This window comes from Papio anubis, chromosome 10 (genome assembly GCF_008728515.1).
Source record: "Papio anubis isolate 15944 chromosome 10, Panubis1.0, whole genome shotgun sequence".
NCBI lineage: Eukaryota > Metazoa > Chordata > Mammalia > Primates > Cercopithecidae > Papio > Papio anubis.
In genome coordinates this window covers 72,293,581-72,318,869 of record NC_044985.1, presented here as the reverse complement: position 1 = coordinate 72,318,869, position 25,289 = coordinate 72,293,581, and the positions used below count along the sequence as shown (strand labels likewise).

The following is a 25,289-nucleotide window of genomic DNA, read 5'->3' as shown; positions in this document are numbered from 1 at the left end:
GAGTTATATTCACAATGATTTAATATAAGCTAGAGAGAATGCAATCAAGTAGAATGTGTAAAACCCTCTTTTCTTCAGTTTCCTTTTAGACATAGTGACTGATTCATGACCATTGAGAATTATGCTTTCAGTTTCTGTCACAAGGCACAGATGGATATGTATTACAGCCAAAATATTGAAAATGAGCATCTGTTAGGTGTTTTCTAATTAATCAAAAATAGACTTTAATGTTCCTTCCAGATATATAAAAGATAAAACAGAAAAGCAATGAATTTATAGCATTTTAGATAGGAAAGAACCCTTACAAAAGGTTAATAAATCCCAACATTCATATAATTCATATATTTTTTAACTAAAAAAGTCCATAAGCCCTATGAACAAACATATTTTAAGTAGCTCTATTAAACATGTAAAAAATCATTAATAAAATTACCACGAGCTGTTTTTAATAATTAAAGTAAAATATTAAAAATATAACCCAAAACAATGATATATAATTAAATATTTTCTATTATGAAGTAATACATCGAAACATAATTGTTCAAATAATGGGTAAAAGTTCCAAGTAGAGATGTCGTTAGTAGTGCAGTCTGAATTATAAAGTAAAATAGAATTAATGGAAATTTATACATATATAAAAATAATACTTCAATAATTGAAATTGTAAGTAAAGTTGTTAAGATATGTAATTTCCCACAAAGTCTTAATTATATATTTAAAATGTACACAACTATAACAAGAAACATTGATTTGTTGAGAAAGCTTACTAATCTCAGTAGATCTACTAGGTACTGGAGGTGGCTGTGTGCCATTGCGAGTAGGCATTGAAGACTGGTGTGATATTGGAGAAAATGGAATCATATCAAAGATGTCAGTGGAGGGCGACTGAGATGTCATACTGCCTGCCTGCAATGAAAATAAATGAATTAGGGTAGTATTTCATATAGACACATTGTAATGCTAAATATTTCACATGCATATAAAATATATGTAAACAGCAAATTCAGTTGAATCATAAGAATTTGCCATTTTGTAGATCGAAAATAGTTAAGTATTTGCAATTTCATGTGGTTCCACTAATTATGATAAATGCTCATTTAGAAGAAAGCAATAGAACATTTCTGCAAAAATGCTCTCAAAGATGATGGCAAAATGGTAACAATATTATTCCAGATGAATATAAAAGATACAGTGAATTTTTTGGATATATAGAAATGATTGCTACTTATAACAGAGAATTAGATATAGTAGAAACTATTCATATAAAAATATGATTTCAGTAAGATACTCTGCATAAGATAACATTTCAAACAGGAAAAATTAGACATAAGTGACTTGCCTTCTTAAATATAAACATTCAAATGCAATTGATTTTTTTGCATTCTCAAAAGTAGAGTATATTTTAGTTTGTATTTATAACAACAGTGGCAACCAACTGATATTCATTGCAGTACATTTTATTCTTGAAAGATTTCATCAAGTTTTCTGTAATAAATAGCTATCTTATAAAAACTAAATTAATAATCACCAATGTACTGCCCAAATCATTGAGTTTTCTGATACAGTCTGGGTCAGGACTAAATACATACAGGGAAAGATAAATGAAAACCTCATGAAAATATAGCTGAGAAGTAATATCAAAATTAGACATTCATCACTTTGTAAAACAGGGAACAATATGTATATACGTATAATCTCCTTTGAAAACCATCTCACTTGATCAGGGATAAAAGAAAGAGAATTTCCATTTTGGGGGAATAGTGATGAAAAATTTGCTTTTCCTATGAGAACTTGGACAGAGATTGCTTTGAGTGGTTCGTATTAAAATTAGAATTCTCAGAATACGTTTAATTTTCTGATTTACAGATAATGCAGGTGATGAAAAAATCAGGCTTACTGTGTGTAGAGTGATGGGTTTACTATTCAGCTAAAATAATTGTTAGTACATTATTTTTCGTGCAGGAAAATTGCTGTCATCCTCCTTTCTTTAACAATTTATTTATTGTATCCCCTCACCCTATTCCTGTTACTCAGCAATACTATTCCCCTAATTATCCCATTCCTGTATCCCCTCTCACTTCTATCTCTCTACTCTTTTTCATGATACAAAAATTCTAAAATCTTGGCTGTCATTAAAAGCAAAACAAACCAACCAAAAATTTATTTACTCTGTCCCTCTTTAATCTCCCAACTTCTATTTTCTTTTTCTTTTTCCTTTAAGGCTAAGCTCCTTGAAAGAGATACTACACTTTCTGTCCTAAGATTTACTTCATTCTATCTTTAACTCTTATCAATCTAGATTTGCTCTTTTTGCACTGAACTCTGCTGAAATTGCTTTTACCAATGATCTAATTTCCCAATAGTGATATCTGATAAATCATTTGAAGTATCTGTATTACTTTATATTTTTGTAAATTTCTACACTGGCACCACCCTCTACTTGAAACTTTCTGGTATCAGGTAATCAAAGAAAACAAAAATGGCACACAAAGCCTCCAGATCACATCACATTGATTCAAGATACATCTAAATTTTTGATAACTTTATAAATAGCACATTTTGGCAGAATTTAAACAAAATAAGTTGGATAATAAAAAGAATTATCTGCTTAGCAAATTACATGCGGTCTTGGGATGCTGCTCTCACTGACTGGCTTGGGAAAGCCACATTTAGAAGGTGGTGGTATTAACAGTCCCAGTGATAGTCTGGAATCAGGTGAGTTGACAGGAGTGACAGACATGGAAGAAATATTGAGACAGGGAGATGAATCACCACTACTACGCCAGAAAGAGGATGAGCATCTCTGAAACCCGTGTTGCTCATGATCAGACATATCGTGCAGCAGCTGTAAAGGAATGACAGAAAGAGAAATATCCTAAGAGGAAAGGCATGGAGGAAAGGAAAAAGTATACTTGAAATTTATTTGTAAAATGGTGTTTTGTTAAGATGATAAGATCATTTCACAATAACTTTTCTAAAATTAAAACATAGAGTTGGTTTTCCTATGTGATAGTCCTTAGATTCTGCATTGCTTAATTTGATGTTTTTTTACTGAAATATTACATTTTTAGATATTTTAAATAGAATATTGTATTCATCACGACCTAAGAGGAAGGTAATGGAGAGAAAAACGAAGAAAGCCTGAAGATTTATTTTGGAGAGGGCTTCTGTAATGAAATGGGAAAAGGAAGGATAGTAATGAGAGAACAGTCACAGAACTAGGAATAAACTCTTCCAAATAAATTTATGGTTTTGTAGAATTTTCAAAAGAGCTCACAACATACATTTTATGTTTAATCCTCAAAACATTCTTTGAAGTATCAGTAGTAGTAATATTATGTCTTTATTACAATAAACACATGGGAATTAAGCTCCACAGATTCTTTGTGACTTACGACGGGAATTAAGGTCCACAGATTCTTTGTGACTTATTCTTATCTGAGGTAGAAAGCAGATTCAAAATTCAAAACAGTCTGATTCTAATCATCATGCCCTTTCTATAGTCATGAGGAGCTCCAAACTGTAAGACTTTTAGGGGGATGGGAAGAGGTGATTGTTAAGCATCTCAAATAAATCAGAGAGATAATAAATAACAAGCAAGCAGTGTAGTAGGTCTGAACATCAGTATGTGCATGACTTTTAGGGGCTATTTCCATTACAGCATGGAAAGCTACTGTTAAGAGCTGAGCTGGAGAGAGCTAAGCTGCCAGATGTCACAGCGGCCAATTAAACAGCAGCCAAAATGGAAGTAATAATTAAGTCTGTATTCATTTACTGCTATAGTATAAGCAAGAGGCCAGAGAGAAGGTGCCTGCTCTATCAATGCTCCATTTTCCCCACGGAATGGCATCGAGCAAGGGTCAGAAGTATCACTGCAGAAGTGAGCCTTTGTCTCATTACTTAGGGGCTTCTGCACAAAAGGTTCCTAAGGGTTTTTCTTTGGACAAGAGACAGTGGGAGGGAGAAGGGAATGGCTAGCAGTAGAAAAGTACTGAAAACTGAGACATAGTGGAGAAAAGTGGTCTCCAAGTCCCTTGAATAAGGTGGTCTCAGGAGAGGCACCTAAGGCCCTCTAAAAGGAGGCCCCTGAGTGGAGTTGCCTGGGCTATAAATGTAGATATGCACAAGAGCATGGCTGGCCAGGGGACCTGAGTACTAGATTCAATTCCTCCAAACTGTGCACCAAATACAATGTGATGAGGGCACCTTTCTCCCACCAAATACAATGTGATGAGGTGTGCCAGACAAAGCCTTTGTAACTGCCTACGCTCCGGCCAGAAAGATCCCACATAAGATTCTGGCTGGGAGCCACATTCCTCAGCTGCAAATCACATGTCAGAGATCTTTCACCACTAACAAAAATTCAGGGAGAAAACAAAAATCTGATTTTTTATAAACTTTGTTGTAAAAGGTAGTAATTAAAATTAGTGAAGGACCAACAAGTCTGAGGTTATGTCCTTAAGCTAGGAGGACCCTCTTCACATATTTCCGGAAGCAGAGAGAAAAAGGAAGCCATGTAAAGTGAGAAATTAAGTTGAGGGAAAGGTTCAGTGTGGAAGCAAAATCTCTGCTAGTCTGAGTTATATAATTAATCACTCTATTAATATCCATACGTAAATATATAATTTTTGATTTCTCTGTTGATCTTCATTGTAATACACCTCGATCTATTTATGTAGAGATGTGTATGTACACAATTTTTAAAATCTATTTTTGTTCGATATAACTTACTGTATCATTCTGTCCCTGGTGGCCAACTTTTAATTATAGATTACAGTTGTAAGCTCTTTGTGAGAAAATTTTTGTTTTTTGTTCCCAAATACCCTACGTAACACATTAGTGTAAATGATATTTATTGTCTAATTTATACTAGAGCATCTTTTTACTTAAACTGTTAATTGATAAGGCTGTCTGTACTGAGTAAAGATAAGATATTAAGTGGAAATTGTCCTTGATATTATCTAGTTTAAAATATACATGGTAATACTCTATATTTTTTTAGGATATATATTGGCCACAATTCTTTACTAGGTACCTGAAAACAAACTGAAGGTCAAAATAACCTTACTTGAAAGTGCTCTGTTATTTTTATCATAGTGTTTGCAGTATTCTTATAGTACTACTTCCTCTGGGGAGGTAAACTTAACATAAATGAAGAATGTATACAATATAAAAATAATCAAGTATTTATACACTATAATCAAGAGGATTTTTTCAATTTCAAAATGGTAAATCAGGGATATTTAATAATGTCAACTGTTCTGGTATCTAGAGTTTAAGACTCCAGAACTATTCCTCACAGGTCTTCTTTGGGTCATCAGTAATTTGGCAGTTTTTGTTTAGATCACATGGGTCTTTTAAAGCATAGAATTAGGTGTTCCCAACACAAAGAAAAGATAAATGTTTGAGGTGATGGATACTGCAATGACTCTAACTTGATCATTATACATTATGTGCAGGTATCAAAATATCATCTCTACCCACAAACATGTACAACTAATATGTATCAATAAAAATTTTTAAATTAAAAATAAATTAATATATAAAAATAGATTACATATTAAAATCCAGAACTTTTCCCCAGAAGTTAGAAAATCTAGAATGTAGGCCCACACACTTGCATGAAAATAGTTGACTGGTATTGAATATCTGCTGTGTCTTTGAAGTTAGCCTGTGCTTTCAAATTTATCACTCCTACCATATGCCCATTTCACACTTGAATGTCATAATCTGGGCTATATTAAAGTTTGAGTTTTTGATTCCCAACCTAGAAGCAATTCAAGTCAAGGAATCAGATGTTATATCTAATTCCCTATAAAAATGAAATGTAAGTCCAGCACATTTAAATATATGGGTAAAGTTGGCGCTTGATTCTGTACTAAATGGTTAGGCCTATTCAATAAGGATATGAACGTGCGGACATTAGCACCTAAATGACAAACAGTGACAATTTTGCATTTAGGTCCCAAGGTTCTGGAACCAGTCTTTTTTTTTTTTTTTTTTTTTTTTTTGGCTGCTATTTTTAACTGGTTGAGGATGTTTATGTGTTTAAGTAATTAAGTACATTGTTTAGAAGAAAAACAGTTCGAGGAATTTTATTTTGGGCTTTCTGTCAGTATTCTGACAGATGGCTAGGAACCAAATTTTTTGGATTGTCCTACAGAAGTACATGGCACCACTGTTCAAGCAACTCCTTTATGTTTGTAGTTTCAGGTGTCTTGGTCTTTAGGAACATACACAGAATCTGAATTATTATACTAAGGGGAATTCTGTGCAAAAAAATTATGTGTTAGTTATACAGAAGTTGTTAGGTTATTCATATATATTAATAATGAGTGTCCATGTTTGAGATTTGTTTTTGCTATACTTTTGTAGCTCTTTTTCTTTTGTCTTTTTTTTTTTTTTTAAGTTCTGCGATACATGAGCAGAACATGCAAGTCTGTTACCTAGGTATACATGTGCCATGGTGGTTTGCTGCACCTATCAACCCGTCATCTAAGTTTTAAGCCCTGCATGCATTAGGTATTTGTCCTAATGCTCTCCCTCCCCTTTGTAGCTCTTTTTTTCAGTAAGTAGCATCTTGGTGCATTTAAGCAATGGTGAATATTTCAACCTTGAGTTTTATATAAATGTGATAACAAGAAGAAATATCATAAAAGTGTTTGAATTCTATCAGTAAATATTAAATACATTTGAACAATAATAACAGAAACACTGCTTTTAAGATTAAGCAATTCTGTCATAATATGTTTAGAAATATTAGGATTATACTGAAATTTTATGTTTCACTGTTAATTGCACTGGCAATACAAATATCCAAAGACTTTTTAAACATAAAATACAAATGTCAAGATTAAAATATAGTTTATCACAACTACTAAAATGGCAGAGTTCAAAATTATATTTATAATTAAATTAAGAAATAATTAAGAAATAAATTCCCTTACATTTGTATATTAAAATAATTTTTTCTAGTTAAAAAACCTGGAAAATTATAATTAACATTAAAGATGGAGAAAGAAAATGGTAGCATAAAATGTTCTAGCAGATGTTTCTAGATTACCATGCTGATTCATACTTTTAAAGTTAATTGTTATAACATATCTTCAATATCAGTTTTTAAATAAAGTTTAAAAGTAATGATTACAACTAACAGCACAAGGTCTGTGTTTTTTCAGATTTCTAGGTCTACAGTTGGTTTATATTGATCTGTTAGTTGTAAGACCTACTGTCTTACAGTTTTCACAAGATTCTTTCAAGTTAAATGGATATAATTGTACCACAAAGCGGAAAACTGCAACAAGGAGAGGCTAAATGACTTGACCAGGTACTTATGATCAGAACTGGAATGGGAACATATTTTTCTTCCCGTTAGACAGGGTTTATGCTTTCAGAATTATCTCGTGCAACTAACAATTATGAAAGTGAAGTTGTGGAATGGTAATCATTTTTTGTGGGCATCAAATGTTCTTGAACCAATTCATATTTAAAATTTATGTCTTTGTTTAAAGATTCACATTCAGCTTGTCGTGTAATTAAGACCTTTCACAATCTGCTCTTGCCCATTCTCACTTCAATAGTAGCAGAGAAAACACTAGAGGAAAATAAATAGATTCACTGTTTATCCACAATGAAATATACATTTTAGGCTATAATTGTCCTATCAAGTCTAATCAGTGGCCACACAGTTGATTATGTAAAGAAATAATTTTATCTAAGGGTTTAATTGAAAGGAAGACATTTGTTTTACTCAGCAATAGAATCCAGTATTCCCTAGGACTACAATTTTACTCACTTCGCTTCCTGGCAGTAGTCTGGTTTGGTTAAAACCTTCTATAGTCAGAAGGGTAAAATGAAAGTACCCAGATACAAGAATCAAGAGGAACATTTTGATTGAACTTGTTATGCCCACATCTTACAATGAAACAATCTTCTGCAGGCATTCATGAGGCTATGAGGCTATGAGGGCAGAATAAACTCTTTTTTTCTAATATAAATACAGGCAGCACTGCCATATGAATGTAATAAATGGAAATCAGATTGTTCCCAGATAATTAGTACCAAATGGTGGAAAACCTAACCTCTAATCCATTGCCAAACCACTGGAACACAGCAAAAAGCAAACAGCACAGTCAAGTAATGGAAATTTCTCAGTGTATCTAAGTGACTGTTTAAAATAAGGATCCAATATCTAAAACCAGGGAAAAGATTTTCACAATTTAGTGTGATACAGAGGTATGTAATATAGGTACTCTTGAAGACTATTTCATTTGATAGAAAAGGAACCCATGATTGACCCAATCGTGGTGGTATTTAGAAGATATGTAAGCATTCTGTTTAAAAACAAGTAAGAAAATATTTTATATACATTAAGTGTTATATATTCATATCAATTTTTATATGAGAAAGTGAGAAATAGGAGTGGTCTCCATTTATCATGCATATGAAGAATTGGTTTTAAGTGAAAAAGATCGGAAGCAAATATTAAAGATACACTTGTTAGGAATGTCTTAATTTCAGTACTGAACAAAAAAGTAGTCTCATATTATTTTCTTTAGCTAGAACTCAATCACATAAGCTCACAGTGACCAAATTTATATTGGGCATATTAACTAAACAATAAACAATTAGAATAAAAAATGACAAACTTTTTTTTCACTCAAGCACATGAGACCAGACCTTCTCTATGAATTCCAGATTTGTATATTCAGCCATCTAATAAGCATTTCCAATTGGCTATCTAGTTGGCAGAAATAATGCAGGCAAAAGTGAAATATTGATTCTTTATCACTCACTCCTCCTAAGTCACGTCTGTTTCAGAAAATGGCATCATTTCCCACATGTTAAGGAGAAAACCTGAAGGGACACTCCTGCTCCTTTAGGGTGTGTGTGTGCGTATACTGCCCTCAACAAATCCATTAGTAAATTTTGCAAGCTCTACCTTCAAAATGTGTCAAAAATCAAGCTCTGCTCATAACCTTCACAGGTAGAATTATAGTCTAATTTACCCTTCTCCTAGACTACTGAAATGTCTATTTCTGGGACATCACTTTGGCCTCTTTACAGTCCATGCTGCATATAGCAGCCAGATGGTCCACAAATTCCGTTTAATACCTTCAAGTGACATATCATTGCATTAAAAAAAAAATACCAATCCTTTGCCATTGCCTATGAAGACCTATCAAATCTAGACTCTGAGTCTCTCTTCAATGTCCTCTCCAATTGTTTTGGCTTTCAGTCACTACACTGCAGCTGCAAAGTTCTTGTAACTGTTTTCAGTCTGTTGCATTTGCTAACATTTTATCATTCAGATTGCAATTCAAGTGCTACCTTCTTTGAAGGGGCTTGCTTCCCTGGTCACTTTCTCTAAACAACATTCTCAATCATTCTCTTCTATTCTGCTCTATTTTGTTTTATTCATAGCATATACAAGATCTAAATGGTTACATTTATTTATTGAAATATTTATGTATTTATTACCAACCTTTCTTTCTTTCCCCCATGGAATGCAAACCCTTTAACATCTGAAATACATAAACTGTGAAAACCAAAGAGCCTAGATATATGGAAATATTAGATCTTCAGTACACATTTTATAATATTCCATAGCAGATCACAACTGTATCAAATGTATACAATCAACAAGTGAGATAAAATGAAAATCAAAGTGATATGCATTGTAACATACGGTCTGCTATTAAGAACGATTTCAAAATCCCAGTGATGAAGCAGTGGGACTACGAAGACCAAAACCAAAACTAAAATGTACACCATAAAACTTTGAGGGAACATTTTAGAAGTTTGGAATATTTTTATTCAAGGTTTCAACCTAAAATTACTTAGTTTGCAATTCAAAATCCATCAGTATGACCAATTCATGTTCATGTATATAACATATAAGTGACTGACAAACTTTCTAAGAAATAACAACCTTCCCTTAGGGCGTCTCTGAGGAAAGTAGAAACATGCATGCACCTATGTTCTCACTTAAACAGAGACTCTTTAAAGTACAAAGGTGTCCATGTAGATCATTCTACTGCATTGGGCCTCACATTTTAAATTTATGATTTAACACAGAATAAGGATATCAACATCAATAAGACTGTAATATATTATTAGGAGATTTGGTACATTTGAATCATTGTCTTGTATTACGGAAATTCAACTTTAACTTTGGACCTCTTGTTAGAGAAGATGGCTTGTCATTTTTTAGTTATCTAATCAAGCTTTGTTGTTGTTGTTTGTTTGTTTGTTTTTGAGACAGGGTCTTACTCTGTAACCCAGGCTGGAATATAGTGGCATGATCATGGCTGATTGCAACCTTGACCTCCCAGGCTTACCACAGCCTCCAACTCCTGGGCTCAAGCAATCTTTCCACCTCTACCTCCCAAGTAGCTGAGACTACAGGCATGCACCACCACGCCCGGCTAATTTTTGTATTTTTGGTAGAAACAGGGTTTTGCCATATTGCCTAGGCTGGTCTCCAACTCCTGGACTCAAGCTATCAGCCCACCTCTGCCTCCCTAAGTGCTGCGATTACAGGCGTAAGCCACCATGCCCGGCCTAATCAAATTTTATCAAGAATGTTTCCGTTGCTTGCCATATCTGACTTTATCTTCTACTTCATCACAAACTGATAAGAAAATAACATCTATAATATTAATTTACATTATTGTTATTTTCACATTACTTTTAATTCCACAACTCCCAAAATTCCATTCCTACTTTTTTCTTTCCCTTTCCCCAAAGAGACTATATTAAAGCTAAGATTAAAGATGTATTTTATTTGACTAGCAATTGCTTAGTGTGAACTATATTGTGTTAGGCCAGCATATCCAGATATTTCAGAACATTATTGTGCTTAAAGGTATATTTTTATGAACCAAATTATAGCATTAAATAATTTATAAAGAACTAAACCTGAATTAGAGTTTTTTGATAAAAGTGTCACCTTTCTGTGACTTGAAAAATTTGGCTTCCAGTGGGATCAAGACCTGTCTTGGGCTGGTCAGTTGTGAAGATATTTCTGTGTGAGGGGTTCCTCTCATCACTAAAAACTCATCAGATTCCAAATTAATTGCATACACCATACCCACCTATGTTGTAATTCAATATGCATAACGGGATTCATAATTCACTTCAATGTTTCTTTAATAATGTATTGATCACTGCCTCTAATCCTTTGAACAAACTGATGAGAACTTTAGTCATTTTGGAGCACTCTAATCCTCAGTCCTCTGAGCTCAAAACAAACACATAAAACCCACAGAGTCTTATTTCCAGGGTTATAAACTCATTAAGCATTTACTTTGCTAGCCGTGGGGGCACTCTGTGAGGTACTTTGTGTTCCTGCTGTGTGTCCTGTAAAACTGATGTTCAAATTTCATAAGAAAGAACAGATGTAAAACATTTCTAACTTAACAGAAATTTCTTTATTGCAGGCACATGGTAAGCTATTAAATAAGATATTATAAATTTACATTTTATTATTTGCCATTTGCATTGTCTGTTTTTCAAATTCAACAATCTGAATCATTAATAAATCTTCAAAAATAACTGCAGGTAACTAATTTTATTTTATTTTAATATCAGGAATTTGGGACCTCATTTGAGTAGATATGAAATAAATAAGCTGTACTTAGTGTTCTACAAGTTTATTTCACAGCCACATTACTAAAATCGGAAATGAAAGGCAAAAATGTTTTTTAATAAGAAGCACATTAGCAAATGCTGTAACAATGTTTTTTAAACCATTTGAATTGGTTAGGTATCTCATTAATTTACATTTTAAATTTTAACATTTAATTTTACATTTAAATTTTAGCAATTTTAAAATGCTCTTGAGTTCACTTTCTTTTAAAAATCAAACAAATTCTATTTTCACATATTTGTTGTGAGAACAATTAAAACTACTTTGGCAATTTTCAAGTGTATAATACCTTGTTATTAATTATAATCACCATGTTGTACAAGAGATCTCTTGAACTTACTTCTCCTAATTAAAATTTTGCATCCTTTGATCATCTTCTAGACCCTTTCTATACAACTCTGCCCCAGCCCCTAGTAACCATTATTCTACTCTCTGCTTCTATGAGTTTGACTTTTTTAGATTCCACATATGAGTGATATCATGTGATATTTGTCTTTCTGTGCACGGCTTATTTCACTTAGTATAATGTCCTCCAGATTCTATCTTAATGAAGACGTACATCTTCCAGCATATCAACAATTTAAAAAATCATATGATAAGATTTTAGGAGCTAAAAAGTCATGTGACAAATATAAAGTTAAAGAAACAGTGTAGACAATGACATTACATGACAAAAGACTATAAGTAGATTGCAAAGTTATAATTTGTCATTTCCACAATGATCAAGGATACAACAAATTTTCTACATATATGAACTAAGTGTAAGACAGTGATTTAAAGACAGTTATTTCTTTTTAAATTCAACCTCTTAGTTGTAGTTTCTGAAGCATTTTATTTAGATAAATCCAGGCCGAGATGAACACAATGCCTAAAATAATTATTACATGATGTAACCTTGGGAGGGCTAATTCATTTTAAAACATGGCTTTTTCAATATTTTTACTCTTTATATATAACTGGCTCTACTAGTGAGAATTGCTAAATAAATGAATTATGCTTATGAACAGGTTATGTTTCCTTCATATACCAACTTGCATGCTTTCCACTTGAAATAGCTATTTCAGCTAAATGGTCAAAGACACTGAAGCAAGGGTCATCTTGTCATTCCTCCTGTCCTTTGTCACTTCTGAAGCTGACTCAGTAACCCTATGAGATCACCAATGCACATTCATAATCCAAATCCTGACCCACCTTCTTCTCAGAGCAGTGTCTGCTTTGGGAAGATAAAAAAAGTAGGATGCAGTTTGATTAATATGTTTGAAACCTCTTTGCTCTTCTCAAATGTTCCTCCTCAGATAAAGAGGATACACAATGACCGGTTTTGGGTTTGCATCCAAAAAGCTGATGGAGCTTACTTTACTCCTTTGTCAACACAAAAACGAAAGCAACGCTACTCTTCATATGTGATGAATTCCAGAAACAACTACGTTATCAAAACTCCTAGAAAAAGTTATTTCCCCTTCATATAAATGAAGTATATTTATTTTTATTCTCCTAGTATATTTCACAACATGGCTTATCATATGAATTTCAACAAGACCCAAGAGGATGTGTCTTCCATCTTGGGATGGAAGGTTGAATAACAAATTTGAGCTGATGTTCTGTCCCTTGCAGTTAGAGAGGCGAGAAAAAATCATAATCCTGGTGAGCAGCAAACAGTGACAAGAAAAAATAAGAAGGAATATCAGAGTAAAACCAGAACCTGAAGAGGATGCTCCAGCACATATATGTCAGTACCTCAGTCTCAACCTCTCTCATCAAGGCCATAGCAGCCCTACTGGCACAAAACACAAAACCCACAAGCCAAGCAATGGAAATGCTCACTCTTTCATATGGGAGGTGGAAAAACGTGAGTTTACAAGAAAGACCATTTTTTGACCCATTTCCAGAGTGTGCCAAGTTTGAAACCCAACATGAAACTTCTATAGAAACATTCTTATTCATAGTGATGACCTTGTGAACGATTCTAGTATTAGATATTAAAAAATGAACATTTTCATTGAAGCACAATAAGCTTCCATAAAAAATTTTGCAACAAATTTCTTTTTTCAGTTCATGTTTATGTTATAAGTTAGATATGATTTTTTTTTTTTTTTTTGAAACAGGGTCTTTCTCTGTCACCCAGGATGGAGTGGAGTGGTGCTATCATAGATCACTGCAGCCATGACCTCTGGGCTCAGGCCATCCTCTCACCTCAGCCTCCCCAGTGGCTGAGACTACAGGGGTGTGCCAACATGCCTGGATACTTTTTTGTATTTTCTGTAGAGACAAGGTTTCACCATGTTGCCAGACTCGTCTTGAACCCCTGGGCTCAAACGATCTGCCTGCCTTGACCTCCCAAAATGTTGGGATTACAGATACAAGCCACTGTCCTTGGCTTAGATATTAAATTTTTTAAATGAAGAATAATAAATACACTTTAATAGAGAATATCAGTAGTACAGATGATTCAAACCAAAAATCATCTTCTCCTGAATATATTTTGCCTAGAAAAAATATTGTTTTAAATTCCACCTCCCTCCAATAAATTCCCTTTGCCAAAACCATGTAATAATGATATCATACATGGTATTGGGAAAAGGATTTCAAAACTGTGACGAATCAGACATAAATATTTTAACTACAAGGACTTGAGTTTTGTCTGCAGAGAATACCACTCATTTTAATGTTTGAGATACAATTGCCTCACTCCCAGTGGGAACCCTTACCATGTAATATAAGAAACCAGGTTCAGTCTTGCTCACAGCTGAATTCCTATAATGAAGTTGAGCACTTCAAGGGGAGACTGGCATAGGTCATTAAGTCTAACTCAGCAAATAGTAATTAATAGAAATGAAAGAAGAATATGCCACAAAGAGAATAATTATATTATTTAATAAAACTTAAGACTAAGTCGAGGGTTGAATTATGTTAGAAAACCCAGAGGAAAACAGCAACATAGAAAACAACTCTGATTTGAACTAACTAGGTAATTTTAAGTTTTAAATTAAACTGCTTAGCAGCCTTCATCTCTATGCATGTTTACTTTGAAATTACTGATCCCAAAGTATTATGTGAAATATTGCAGAACTAGTGATACAGAGTTGTTTTATCACCACAAAATCTTGTTTCTAAGGAAAACATACACATGTTCAATATACTCACTGGAGATGTTGATACTTGAGTTATTCTTAGTTGGTTTTCCAAATCTTGTACTTTATTTTTAAGTTCCATATTTTCTGTTTCTAAGTCTTGGATCTAAAAAGAAAATGATTATTGAATAACTTTCTGTTTTTTTTTTCTTGGAATATACCGGCTACAGTTATGAGTAGGAATTTATATTATGCAAAACCTTAATGTACTTTGTTGTGCATGGGGAGAAAACTGTTTGATAAAGTTTGGGAAATGTTGGAGGATTTCAGATCATTGAAAGACTTAAATTTATAATATATTTGTATGTGTGTGCAAATTTTATGTTCCTAATATCTCAACATTGTGTTTTCTTGTTGGACTGTGCAAACTATACCCATAATCTTGGAATATAACCACAAGACAGTGAAACTTGCTTATGATGATTTTGAAGAGTGGAGAAAGGCATAATTTAATTACCAAGGAATCTGATCTGCATGGAAAACCACTTACCCAGCATCTGCTGCTTCTGCTGCTCTGATCCCCATGAGAAGCATCAGGAAGTGAAGCAAAGTCACATGAGAACACTAAGTTCTTGTGGGAATTCAATATAAAATAGTTAAAAAAAAAAAAAAAAAAGCTGTGCAGGGGATCAGGAATGAAAAATTATGGGAACATAGTGAAAGCAGTTCCAATCAGTCAGTGTGGGGGAAATTTAATGGCAGGTCTTCTAAATTTGTTTGATGATATGCAAGTTTCCCTGTACTTACATCACACAAATGTAAAACAACAAGCTTAGTTTACTCACTCTTTTTTGTAACCCTGCGATCTGTTTTCTTGTTTCAACATCTTTTCCTCCTGATTCTAGAAATTTCCTGTATGCCAGGTCAAATGCTTGGCCAATTGTTAAAGTGATCTCTTCAGCCTGTGTAAAAATCAAACAATGATTTGCATTTTAATAACATGTCAAACTTTTTTTGAATTGAGAAAACAACATTCATATAAGCACTTACTGTAAGACATTCACAAGAGGTACTTCAAAAGGGCAACAGTTTGTAGTAGAGATGTAGTAAATGAGCAAGGTAGTATGCTAACATAATAACTCAATGCCTACCCAGGCACAGCACTGAAAAAACAAGCAGACTTGGGGTGGGCATTACTGAACAGCTGTTGAAGTAAGAAAGTTGGAAGCAAGAGTTCTTTCTGTCAAAATTCTCATCTCTTTTATTGTATTATTTTTTCCTACCAGTTTTTCTCCCTTTCTCAACTATTTAGTGCGTATTAAATGAAAGCAGAGTGCCAAATGCTGTTTCTCTTCTTGCTTGGCTACTTATTTCCTTTTCCTTGTGAGGCGGGTTTGTTAAACCCTAAGCAGGTAACTGAATGAGGCTGCCAGGTGGTGTCTCTGGAAAACTTGAGGTATGCCCTCTAAATGGCACACCTGCTACTCGGTCCCAGTTAATTGTTGCCTGGTGGAAGTGAGCAATTCCAATCTGAAACTGTCAGATCTTATGTATACAAGATAAGGTCAGAAGTCTGAAGTTTTATATGAGAGCTCCCAATTTTAAGTGATGGTAAACAGTTTGTATTTTGGTAAAACACAATGCCAGTGATCAAAAAATATATATATCATCTGAATTTGGGCTTGTAAACAACTAACAATCTCAGATCTATTGATTAGAAACTGCCACAAATATATCTTATGTCCACCAGCTCATTTCTTCTCCATTCATATCTCCACTGAATTTATAATGTCTTGCACATAGTAAAGACTTATATTAAATAGAGATTTATTTACTTAATCAACATTATAAAGAGTTTTGGTAAAGGCATGAGTCAGATTTAATGTTGTCACAATTATGCCATAAGACCGCCAGACAACAAGAAGACTGCTAGTAATATATATTGAAAATGCTATGCTTTAACTTTACTACAAATCCTAATAATTTATTATCTGCTGTGATCAACATAAAATGAAAACATGCTTTGTTAATCAGCTTCTATCATTTAATGGAATTTTTATAGTTCATTATTTAAGGAGGGCTTTAGACAAAAAAATACAGTATTTAACCTAGTTAACTAAAAAGTGCAAAATATGTACATAATATTTTAAAGGAATACTGTTTTATGAAAGAAAAGAAAAAAGACAGGAAAGTAAATGACAATGAGCTATAATAAAAACTACTAAATAAATGAAAATGACAGATACCAATGTATGCATGTTCAATGACTTAAACTAACTGGTTGTGTTAGATATTAAGATTATTTGTAACATTAAAAAGTGGTAGAAGTGGTTTTGATAGATTGTGGGATTATGAATAATTTGTTTTCTGTTTCTAATTTCAAATCTTTGGGTAATAAGTTTCTATTTATTTTACGATAAAAAGACCTTTTTCTTCTTTTTAAAAATTTCTTCTAAAAAAGCATGGGATACATGTGCAGAATGTTCAGGTTAGTTACATAGGTATACGTGTGCCATGGTGGTTTGCTGCACCTATTGACCCATCCTCCAAGTTCCCTCCCCTCACCTCCCACCCCCTAATGGGCCCTGGTGTGTGTTGTTCCACTCTCTGTGTCCATGTGTTCTCATTGTTCAACTCCCACTTCTGAGTGAGAACACGTGGTGTTTAGTTTTCTGTTCCTGTGTTAGTTTGCTGAGGATGACAGCTTCCAGTTTCATCCATGTCCCTGCAAAGGACATGATCTCATTCCTTTATACGGCTGCATAGTATTTCATGGGATATGGGATATATGTACCACCTTTTCTTAATCCAATCTATCATTAATGGGCATTTGGGTTGGTTCCAAGTCTTTGCTATTGGAAATAGTGCTGCAATAAACATATGTGTGCATTTGTCTTTATAGTAGAATGATTTGTATTCCTTTGGGTGTATACCCAGTAATGAGATTTCTGGGTCAAATGGTAGTTCTAGTTCTAGATCCTTGAGGAATTGCCACCCTGTCTTCCACAATGATTGAACTAATTTACATTCCCACCAACAGTGTAAAAGTGTTTCTATTTCTCCAGAGGCTTGCCAGCATCTATTGTTTCCTGACTTTTTAATAATCACCATTCTGACTGGTGTGAGATGGTATCTCATTGTGGTTTTGATTTGCATTTTTCTGATGATCAGTGATATTGAGTTTTCTTTTCATATGCTTGTTGGTCGCATAAATGTCTTCTTTTGAGAAGTGTCTCTTCATATCCTTTGCCCACTTTGTGATGAGGTTTTTTTTTCTTATAAATATGTTTAAGTTCCTTGTAAATTCTAGATATTAGACCTTTGTCAGATGAGTAGATTTTTAATTATAGGTTGTTTCCCTTCTAAATTATGATTTTGATGTATCCTTCTTGTTTTCTTCTTTTTTTTTTTTGAGATGGTGTCTCACTCAGCCACCCAGGCTAGAGTGGCGCGATCTCGGCTCAAACTGCAACTTCCACCCTCTGGGTTCAAGAAATTCTCCTGCCTCAGCCTCCTGAGTTGCTGGGATGCGCCACCACACCCAGCTAATTTTTGTATTTTTAGTAGAGACGGGGTTTCACTATGTTGGCCAGGCTGGTCTCGAACTCCTGCCCACAGGTGATCTACCTGCCTTGGCCTCCCAAAGTGTCGATGTATTCTTTTAACGAGACATTATGTTATCTTCAAATAATCAATTTGTACATTATAAAGAATCATTTAAATGGTAACATTGTTGATTCTTCATTAATGATATTTGGCCTCATTTATTTATATTAGTAACTTTAAAAAAACATGTTCTCGTTTTATAATAACATCTTTATTAGGCACTTAGCTGTCTAGTAAATATTCTGCATATATTATTTTACTTGATTCTCATTATGGCTCTGAAGTAAGGATTATAATTACCCCACAATACATATGATGAAACTGCAATTTTGTAAAGTTGTATAACTTGCCTAAAGCTAGTGAGTGGAGAAAATGAAATTTAAATCCAGATTTCTGACTCTCCAACCTTCACACTTTTGGGGGTGGGGGGTAAAATTTATATACAATGAAATGCACAGATCATAATAAATTTATAAATCGTATAAGATACATAATCCCCAACTTATTAAAAATAAATAATATTTCTAGCCTGCCAGAATGTCTCTTATGCCTACTTTCAGTCAAATCCCATCTATTATGGGTGACCATTCTCCAATTTTTATCATTATAAATCAGTTTTGCCTGTCCTTGATATCTATAAAAATAGACTATATAATATGTATTCTTTTGTGTCTGTATTCTTCTGTTAACTTAAAGTTGTTGAGTTTCATACGTGTTGTACACATCAATAACATATTGGTTTTGTTGCTGATTAGCATTTGCTGCTGATATACCACAAGTGATTTATCCATTGTACTACTGATGGACATTCATGGTTTTGTCAGTTCTTAGTTATTAGACATGAAAACTACCACAAACATTCTTCTAAGATCTTTTTGTAGACATATGTTTTCTTGTCTCTTGGTAAATACCTAGAAGGTAATTGTTAAATCATAGGAGGTCTACCTTTAACATTATAAGAAACTGTGCAACTGTTTTCCAAAGTAATATCATTTTGAATTTCCACCAGCAGTAAGAGACTTTTCGTTATGTCACATTCTCAGAAACAACAGATATTGACAGTCTTTTTCATTTCAGACAATATACTGGACAAGTGATGCTATATTAATGTGTTTTAAATTTATATTTCCCTGTTGAATAATAATATTAGCCCAGTTTCATGTGTTCGTTGCCTTTTTTATGTTCTCTTTAATAAACTAACTTCCTATAGAAGTCTACTGCCCACTTTTATTAGGTGTTTTGTCTTTTTATTAGTGACTTTTAGGAGTTTTTTATATAGTCTGGATACAGATCCTTTTTCAGATACATGTATTGGGAAAATAGCCGCTTGCTTTTTCAGTTTGCTGATAGTGTTTATAGATTAACAGACAATGTTTTATTTTTGATAAAGTCCATTGTATTCTTTTTTTGTTCATGTGTAGTGCTTTTGGGGTCATTTCTAGGAAATCACTATTCATCCAAAGTTCATAATGACCTTCTATGTTTTAATGAAAGTTACATATAAGATTACAAAAGCTTCTACTTTTATGTCTATGATCCATCTCAAATAGTTTTATGTACCATAAGTAGAAGATAATTTTCATATTTTTTTCCATATATTTAGCTAGTTATTTCAACACCATTTGTCAAAAAGACTTTCTTTTTTCCATTGAATTTTTTTGTCACATTTGTGGAAAAAAAATTAACCATGTATGTATGGATATTTTTAAACTCTACAATAGAGTTCATTTATTACTTATTATTACATTAATACCACCCTGACTTGATAAGAGTTAAAGGTAAGTTCTGACACCAGGTATGCTTCCCCAGATTTTGGGTTTCTCTCTCAAAATTAATTTGTTTTCACTCTAGGTCATTTATATACCTTATTAGAAGTAACTTTGCAATTTCTACTAACAATCCCATTGTGATTTTAATCAGAATTGTATTGAAACCATGGATCGATAAATTTGGTAGAATTGACCACAATTAAACTGAGCCTTCCAATCCATAAATATGATATCTTTCTTCCATTACTTTAGGTCTTTTTTACTTACATCAATACTTTGAAGATTTCAGTATGGAGGCCTTGCATATTTTTAAAATTCTCATTATTTCATGTTTCCTGATGCTAGAGTAAATACATTTTTCTTTCTTTCTTTTTGCTAGTAGACAGGCATAATTTAATTTTGTACATGACTTGTAAGCTTTGTTTTTGCTAAATTTGTTTCATAAATCTAGTGGTTGTAGATTCTCAGCAATTTTTATGTAAAAAAGTTGATACTATATCTGCGAAAAAAGACAATTTTTTCCTATTTCTTTCCTATCTTTGTGCCCTTGCTCCCCATCTATTCACTAGCTAAGACACCTAATACCATGTTAAATAGGTAGTAAAAATGGACATCCTTACATCGCTCCCAGTCTTAGAAGGAAAGCATTCAATAATTCACCGTTAATTATGATGTTACCTGTAGGACTTTTAAAGTTTTTATCAGAAAAAAAAAAGTCTCTTCTATTCCTAGCGTGTTATAAATTTAGCAGCAATGCGCTGAATTTTGTCTATTGGCTTTTCTGTATTTGCTGAAATTACGGTGTTATTATTCTGCTAAGATGTTGTATTATGTTGATTGATTTTTTGTATGTTAAACCAAACTTGAATTCCTGGGATAAACCTCATCGGGTAATAATGTATTATCTCTTTTATATTTTATATATTGCTGGACTTGATTTGGAATTATTATGTAAAAGAGTGTTAAGTCTATATCATAAGAAACACTGGAATATAATTTTCATTTTGAAAATGAATAATTTCATTTTCATTTTAATTTCAAAGGTCTTTGTTATGTTTTTCAATCAGGGAAACACTGGCTTCATAAAATGATTAGAAGTGTTACTTTATTCTCTTAATTCTGAAAAGATTTATGTATAATTGGTATTTTAAAAAGAAATGTTTTACAAATTTTAATGGTGAAACTATCTGGGCTTGGTATTTCACTTGTCAAAAAGTTTTGTCAAATATTTGGACCACATATTTAATTCCAAATATGTGGGCCAAATATTTAGTTCCAAATCTTTTTAAAAAATATAAGTTTACATTTATAAATTAAATATATTTATATTAAATATTTATATATAATTTTATATATTCAGATTTTTCAATCTGGTAAATAGAGTTTCAAGATATTCATCAATTTTATATTATTTACCAAATTTACTGGAATAATAGTTATATAATATTTATCTTTGTATCCTTATAAAGAATATAGGATCTGCAGCCACTATTTCTAGTATTGGCAATTTGTGTTTTCTGTCACTTTTGTCCCTGATGACTTTTTAGCGATTATTAATTTCATTCTTAATGAAGAACGAATATTTGGCCTTGTTAATTTTCTTTGTCCAATTTCAATGTCATTGATTCCATTCTAGCATTTCATAACCTTCTACTTTAATTTTGGTTTGTTTTTCTTGTTTTCATTTAACTTTATAATGTCAGGACTAAAATGATTAATTTTAACTTTTTTATATTTTCTTATATAAAGATTGAAAGCTATGAATTTGCCTCTCAGCAGCTTTATCTTTTAAAAATTTTGATAAATTGTATTTTACAATTAAGGAATAATTTAATTCCCCTGTAACTTTTCTTTTAGCTAGAGTTACATAAAGGGTATTTTAATTGTAAATATTTGTACAAAATATTTAACTTTAAATATGTGGGCCAAATATTTAGTTCCATATATTTGTAGTTAGACAATATATGCTGTGATATTTTCCATTTTGAAACTTATTGAGTCCCCTAATATGACCCAGCATACAGTGTACCTCTGTAAACATTCCATGTGCATTCAAGAGGGAAGTACACTCTGTTGCTTGGGATAGGATTCTATTCATATCTATTAAAGTAGTGGGTGATATTGGGGTTTTTTTTGGGGGGAGTACCTTTATTGACTTTTTTTCTACTTGTTCTGTCAATTGCTGAGAAAAGCATTAAAATGTACAACTATAATTGTAGATTTGCCTTTTTGCCAAATAAAACTGCCAGATTTTCTGTTTCATTTTTTAAGAAACTAATGTCATTTCATAAATAAATCTTGGCACTTTAATCACATTTTGAATATATAATCCAAGAGCAAACACTGAAATTCAACAGAAAAGTGACAGGAAACACCAAAAGCAAGGAAGAAAGAAGAAGACAGGCAGTCTGTTTGGTTGAGATCAGCTGGGAGCCAGGAGTGACTTTCCATACATGGGAAAAGAGTGAGTGAGAGACTTCCAGCAGCCCTCATCCCCATCATGGAATCATGCAATCCTGACAAAGGGACAGCCCCTCAACCCTCCCAACTCCTGAAACTAAAATATGGAGCTGTTGGTAGACCATGTGATAGAACTGCTCCCATGAGGGAGCTTGCACTAGGTCCCACAACATTTCTGAGACCTAAGCAGCTACAGCAAGATGCCAGTTTGAATCCTAGCCTTGAGCAGATTGCACACTGTCCTGGGGCCCAGAAGTGCTGAGGCTGAGACATTAGGGAAACTTAGGCTGTTGCTGCTGGAACTAGGACATGACCTGGGAATAAGCTCCCATGGGTGAGGCTGAGAAACAAACAAGGCATTGGCTGTAGCGGCCGGATAGCACACAAGTGCCACGGAGACTGAAAATGGGATGTGAGTGGGGCGCAAGTTGCCACTGAAACTTAGTCACAAGCTGGGTAGGGGCTCCTGTAGCTGGGGCTGAGGTACAACCTAGGCAAGGACTACCACTGCCAGGGCTGAAGGCAAGTGCAACAGGACTGGGCCATAAGAAGGATGCGCATTCCCCACACCCCAGCCCAAGATGTGGCTACCAAGGCCAACGCCAACGTCTGCAATGCTGGGGCTTCAGCGTGGCTACTACTGCCCCTCACTCATGCATTCTGCCAGGGACCTGAGAATTGCCCTGCCCCTGCCCACTACAGCTAGCGACTACTGTCACCACTGGGGGATCTGAGCACAAGCTTGCCCAGCACAGACTCCAGGACTTAGCCCAGGGTCCTGTGGATTACCCAACACAATCCACGACATTGGGCACTTGAGTGCACCTCCCAGAGGCGTGAGGTTGGTCCTAAACTCTAAACTCCTGGATGCTACTACCTTAACTCACACCTAAGGGCCTGAAGACTGGCTCACCCAGCCCATCATAGCCACTGTCAACATCAACATATAGTACCTGGGATGCAGATAATTTTCCTGTCACTGATACTACCATAACCCATACCACAGTGTCTGCTTAGGGGACCAAGAACTTGTCCACCTGCTCAGTCCACTGTGGCCATGACTGGCATCCAAGCAAGCCAACTAGAGGCCCAAGAATTGGTCCACTGGTAACCATAATACCACTGCCTGTATATATCAGCCTAGAGAGAATAAAGACAGGTATGATCAGCCTAGGTATGCCACGACTGGGGCTTAAACAGTGATATGCTTAACATTCCAGTCCCCAGGACAAATTCACCACAACCTCCCCTAATATCTGCACACTAACCCTCCAAGGAAATGGCAGCTCTCACTACTGCTGTTTATAGCTGATATGGTTTGGACCTCTGTCTCCATGAAATCTCATATCAAATTGTAATCTCCAGTATTGGAGGTGGGACCTGGTGGGAGGTGATTCGATCATGGGGGTGAATTTCTCATAAATGGTTTAGCACCATCTGTTTGGTGCTGTTCTCATAATAGTGAGTAGGTTCTCATGAGATCTGGTCACTTAAAAGTATGCAGCACCTCCTCATTACCTTCCATCCTGCTCCTGCCATGTAAGCCATGCCTGCACCTGCTTTGCCTTCTGTCACGATGGTAAGTGTCTTGAGGCATCAATAGAAGCTGTGTAGAGGCCAGCATCATGCTTCCTGTACAGCCTGTAGAATTGCGAACCAATTAAACTTCTCTCTTTATAAATTACCCCATCTTAGGTATATCTTTATAGCAATGTGAGAACATACTAATACAGAAAACTGGTACTAAAGACTGGGGCATTGCTATAAAACTACCTGAACATGTGGAAGTCACTTTGGAACTGGGTAACCGGCAGAGGTTGGAAGACTTTAAAGGGCTCAGAAGATGGGAAAATGAGGGAAAGTTTGGAATTTTCTAGAGACTAGTTAAATGGTTGTGACCAAAATGCCAATAGTGATGTAGACAGTGAAGTCCAACCTGAGAAGGTCTCAGATATAAGTGAGGAACTTATGGGGAACTGGAGGAAAGGTCACTTTTGTTACACCTTAGCAAATAACTTAGCTGCATTGTGCCCCTGTCCTAGGTGGAACTTTCAACTTGAGAATGATGATTTAGGGTATCTGGAGGAAGAAATTTCTAAGCAACAAAGCATTCAAGGTTTGACCTGGCTGCTTCTAACAAGCTATACTCATATGCATAAGCAAAGAAATTACCTAAAGTTGGAACTTATGTTTAAAGGGAAAGTAGAGCATAAAAGTTTAGAAAATTTGCAGCCTGGCTATATTAGTCCATTTTCATGCTGCTGATAAAGACATACCCAGAATCATGGCAGGAAGCAAAAGGCCCTTTTTATGTGGCAGTGGCCAGATAAAATGAGGAAGATGCAAAAGTGAAAACCCCTGATAAAACTATCAGATCTCATGAGACTTATTCACTACCATGAGAACAGTATGTGGGAAACTGCCCCGATGATTTAAATTATCTCCACCAGGTTCCTCTCACAACATGTGGCAATTATGGGAGCTGCAATTCAAGATGAGATTTAGGTGCGGACACAGAGTCAAACCACATCATTCTACCTCGGCCTCTCCAAATCTCATGTCCTCACATTTCAAAACCAATCATGCCTTTCCAACAGTCCCCCAAAGCCTTAATTCATTTAAGCATTAACCCAAAAGTCCACAGTTCAAAGTCTCATCTGAGACAAGGCTAGTCCCTTCTACCTATGAGCCTGTAAAATCAAAAGCAAGTGGGCCTCTTCTCACAGCTCCCCT

General features: G+C 34.4%; 1 protein-coding gene across 13 annotated transcripts in view; it reads right to left on the bottom strand.

Annotated features, from left to right (window-relative positions):
* Positions 1 to 25,289, bottom strand: part of GULP1 (GULP PTB domain containing engulfment adaptor 1) — a 308,512-nt gene that overhangs the window by 11,566 nt on the left and 271,657 nt on the right. For 8 of the 13 annotated variants that reach the window (XM_031651397.1, XM_031651399.1, XM_031651400.1 and 5 more), the window contains 4 exons: positions 15,567 to 15,683; positions 14,795 to 14,887; positions 2,621 to 2,845; positions 768 to 906 (listed from right to left, as the gene is read on the bottom strand). In XM_031651397.1, the coding sequence (XP_031507257.1) occupies positions 768 to 906; positions 2,621 to 2,845; positions 14,795 to 14,887; positions 15,567 to 15,683 (574 nt within the window). Of the gene's footprint in view, positions 1 to 767; positions 907 to 2,620; positions 2,846 to 14,794; positions 14,888 to 15,566; positions 15,684 to 24,074; positions 24,194 to 25,289 lie in introns of those variants that run through there. The other 5 variants (XR_001893457.3, XM_017946707.3, XM_017946706.3 and 2 more) reach the window with 2 other exon arrangements.